General features: G+C 29.6%; 1 protein-coding gene across 1 annotated transcript in view; it reads left to right on the top strand.

Moving 5' to 3' along the window:
• Positions 1-3,031: 3,031 nt before the first annotated feature.
• Positions 3,032-5,000, top strand: part of LOC125042541 — a gene marked incomplete in the record, with an annotated part of 57,289 nt that continues 55,320 nt past the window's right edge. The window contains 2 exon segments of the mRNA XM_047638645.1: positions 3,032-3,096; positions 4,627-4,777. Coding sequence (XP_047494601.1) covers positions 4,722-4,777 — 56 coding nt within the window.

The raw sequence follows: 5,000 nt of genomic DNA, 5'->3' as shown, positions 1-5,000 counted from the left end.
AGATTTAAGTAGCTTTAAAGGAATATAAAATCCTTAAATAACACAAAATGAATATTGTAAAATAAGGGGAGGGGTTCGGTATTAAAAGTACTTATTAAAAAAGAATTAAAAATATTTATATCCCCCATTTACCCTTAAAAAGGACTTTTAAGACTGAAAAGGGGCGATAAAAACTTGGCTTACTCGCCACTCAAGGATTCGGAGCATTCGAAGCTCAAGAAGGGATACTCGGGAAACAACAATTACAGTGTTTTTACTTATACATATCTCAACAAAAACATGGTTTGTCGGTTGCGTGGCGGGAATCAAGGGTGGAGGGTAGGGGGGGAGGGGTAGGTATGAGGACGCGAGTTTATGAAAATGGACGAAAAGGAGAGCAATAAAAGAAAGCCAAGAGATGGAAATGAAAGAAATGAGCAAGAGAGGAAGGAAGATGAATAGAAAAGGTAGAAAACGAGGAGATTAATATACGAGAAGAGAAGGATGCAAAAGGTGTAAATCACGAAATAAAAGAGAAATAAGGAAAAATGAACGGAAGTAGTGAATGAGAGAAAATCAGAGAAAAAGGATAAGATAGCAAAACGAAGGAACGGGGAAGAGGAGAAAACGAGGAGATTAGCATAGTAGCAAGTAAAGAGGTGGGCAAGGAATGGGCGGCTTTAGGTAATATCCACTGGCAGCGAGGGATCTGAACGCAGGTCAGCAAGATTGCTTGATGAGTCCCATGCGCCAGGTATGGGACTCATACTAAATATAACGATGATGATTATGATAATGATGATGATGATGTGATGATAATGATAATGATACTGCTACTGATAATATCGATGATTATGATAATGACGATATAATAACAACAATAATAATGATAATAACAATAATAATATTAACAGTAATAATAATGATAATAACAATAATAACAATAATAATAACAACAACAATAATAATAATGATGATGATAGTGATAATAGTAATAATAACAATAGCAGTGGTAGTAATGATAATGATAACGATAGTATTAATAATGATAATGATAGTAATAACAATAATGATGATGTAATAATTATAGTAATAATAATAATAATAATAGCGATAATAATAATAATTATAACAATAATAGAAATAATAGTGATAATAATGATAACAATAACACAATAATGATAATGATAATGATGGTAACAATGATGATAAAAAATGATAACGAAAATAATAATTATGGTAATGATAACAACGATGGTGATAATGAAAATAATGATAACAAAAATAATGATGATGACTGCAATAATAACAGTACAACAACAACAACAACAACTACTACTACTGCTACCATCATTACTAATTATAAATTGATAATGATAATAATAATGATAGGAATGATAATGATAATAATGATAATAATAACGATACTAATAGCAATAGTGATAATAACGATAATAATATAATAATGATAATGTTAACAACAACATTAACAATGATACTAATGGTGATAACGATGATGAGTATAATGACAATCATAATAATAATGATAGTAATAGTAATTACGATCAGTAATAATGATAGTAACAATGATGAAAAAATAGTAATGATGATAGCAATAGTAACAATAACAATAACAATGATAACGATAATGAAAATAATGATAATAATAATGACAATAATTACAATTGTACTACTATTGTCAGTGGAGGGACAGCGTCACTTCACACAGCAGGATAATAACAATAATTAGAGGAAAAATCATTATACCCAAACATTTAGTACCATCTGCAATAAGTTCATGCTTTGTAAATGTAAATAACACATTTAATGATGACAGTGTTAGTACAAGTATTAATAATAATTGTAATAGTGATGATAATGATAATATTAATAATATTAGTTGTAAAAATAACAACAATGATAATGATGATAATGATGATAATAATGATATTAATGATAATATTGATAGTAGTAATAATAATGATAATAATAATGATAATGATGATAGTAGTAATAATAATGATAGTAGTAATAATAATAATAACGATAATAATAATAATAATAATAATAATAATAATAATAATAATGATAATGATAGTGAATATGATGATAATAATAATAACAGTAGTAGTAGTAGTAATTATAATAATAATAGTAGTAATAATAATAATGATAAAAATAGTAACAACAATAATAATAACAATAATATACTACTACTACTACTACTACTAATAATGCTAATAATAATGAGGCTAAAAATGATAATACCAATAGAAATAATAATAACAATAATATAATAATAATAATAATAATAATAATAATAATGATAATAATAATAATAATAATAATAATAACAATAGTTGTAGTAGTCGTAATAATAATAATAAAATAATAATAATGATAATAATAATGGTGATATAATTATTATTCTCATAATTACTTGTAATGATGTTGCTAAAAATATGATAATGATGATAATATTAATGATAATACTAATAGTAATAGCAACAACAACAATTAAATTAATAATAATGAGATAATAATAATATTCATGATAATAGCAATAATAATAATGATGCCAGACCAATAAAAATCATGATGGTAATAATGATATTAGTAATGGAAATTATGATCATGATATAAACGATGTTATAGCGTAAAAATTAGAATAAAAATGGTATCGTAGCAATAATACTACAACCAAACTGTGTTTAGCCCCGCTCCCTCCAGATCAGCTGAGTCCCCCCTTTCATCTGACTCGGGTCGTTCCCACGCTCCTTTGCCGTCGTCATGGCAACCGTCACCGCCAGCTGATCATGAATGCGAGCCCAGGAATGAGTCGTACTTCTTCATCTCCTGCTGTGTCATCCTACCAGTACGACCCAGAACATTCCTTTACAGGTGAACAAGCCTTTCCCATGCGAAACGGCAACTCAAGGGCGATATAAAGGAGAAGGTTTGATGCTAGTACGAGGTTTCAGTTCTGGCAGTTTGACAGATTGGGTGAGTTGCGTCATGACTTGTTTTTTCTTTTTTTGATGTGTACCATTCGTTTTTGTTCTTGTTTTGATGAGTCTGTGAATGGCCTCTGGCGTATAGGAATTAAGGTTGATTGCTGTTAGTACATGGGCTGATAAACATTACGTAAATATATATGAGTGTGAGGAGAGCAATAGTTCTAAAACAGGCAGATTAGGTAATGATTTCATACAGGTGTATAAAGATATCTTAAAGGTTTTCAGGCGAGTTGAAGAGAACATGTTATACGCTTGGTATCCGGAAGTAAAGTTACAATTTTTTTTTTTTTAAATTGTGTATGAAACTCCAAAAGTAGAAAAGTGAGATAACGTAAGGGTTTTGTTTATGAGTAAAATAATGTATTGTAAAATGATCCTTGTTAGGAATGATATTAGAAGTGAAATAAAGCAGATATTGTGAATGAAATGAACCAAGGACAACAATCACATTAGGCAACACGTCATATGTTCAGATTCTGTGCAAACCTTTCATATTATTGAACTGCAAGTAATCAGATAAGAGTTTCCATTTAAGATATGATTTTTATCCTTATTCATAACTTCATTTACCTTTATGAAATATTGCAGTTCCAATGTATAGCATTATTTTTATATGTAGACATACTTTAGGTATATGTTTTAGATATATTATTCATTATTCTTTATGTCAGAAAATATGTGAAAGTTACTGATACCTGCAGTGACTCAGAAAATAACTGGTATATATGTGCAGCTGGCAGTTTGGCAGAGGCAACAAATGTTCACCATGTATATTTAGGCAAGAGAGAGCATGGACAATATCCTTATTTGATAATGAATAACTAAAGTGTTTAGTAATCTCTGTCTTGCCAGATTGTATGTGGTGGAAATTTGTTGGCCTTTCCCAGAGCACCAAGGATGCAAAGGCCATGGTGATTGCTTGAATCACAGCAGGTGTTTCAGTTTTCTGTTTTATTTTAAGATTTCATACCGTAAATCACAGATCACAGCAAGCTTCAAGTGGATTTGGATAGAACACAGGCCATTCATACTGAGGGAAAATATCTAGTTTTGGAAGGCACTGTGAATGTTATAGTAACATCTGTGTAAAATACCCTAAGGTTGCTTCATGTGCAGGTTACTTTCAATGCTTCATGCTTAAAAGATTGGGCTATGTAGGATTTAGAAAAGCAAAATTTTAAGCACTATCAAAAGTAAATCTTTGTAAGTAGTTTGTGGAGACTGTATGTTAGGAAGAAATTTACAATGGTTGTTTGCCTTTAAGCAGTCATTTTTTTAAGTTTATGAATATTTTAGATTATTACACTGATATTTGTTCACTGAATTTAGTATAGATTTTATTACTTATACTTGTGAGATTAATGTATTTTTGAATATTTTTATAGGATATGAAATATATAGAAGGAAAGCAAAATGGAATGTATTTTGTGAAACAGTAACAACTTCAAAAGAATTGGTGTAGTGTAGCACATTCCAAGTAATCATAGACATGTGTTTAAGTGTTACCCAACGGATTTTGTTAGCTGAGTCTATTATTGTAACATTGAACATGCTTTCAGTTACTCAATATGAACAATGAAAAAGTCAACTAGAAGAGATGTTTAAAAGAATTATAATTTTAACTTTGCAGGTTTTGGTCTCACTGTAGTTATTGGAAGGATTTTAGAAAAGAATTCTACATTCTATATCTTCACAAGTTTGCTGCAAAAAATTGGGACCGGCTTCATGATGGCTTCGACCCTCACATCTGAGAAGAGAGAATATTATGAGGAGCAGGAGAGGTAAATACATAATTTGATTATTTATCGTTTATTAAGATTAGCCTCTATCGGATAACAATATGGTGGTGAATGTTTTTAATTTAATTTCTTTAGTTTATGGTAAATTATTTCTTTACTTTCTGTCTTTATGCTGTATTGGAAAAATTATTGATACAGCAAAATGTTAGCCTTGAAGCATTACCAAAGGAACCGATGGAAGGTGAATATTCTGACAGATGGATAG

This window comes from Penaeus chinensis, chromosome 1, assembly GCF_019202785.1.
Source record: "Penaeus chinensis breed Huanghai No. 1 chromosome 1, ASM1920278v2, whole genome shotgun sequence".
In the NCBI taxonomy this organism is placed as follows: Eukaryota; Metazoa; Arthropoda; class Malacostraca; order Decapoda; family Penaeidae; genus Penaeus; species Penaeus chinensis.
The sequence above is the reverse complement of the archived record's forward strand: the minus strand, read 5'-3'. Positions and strand labels throughout refer to the sequence as shown.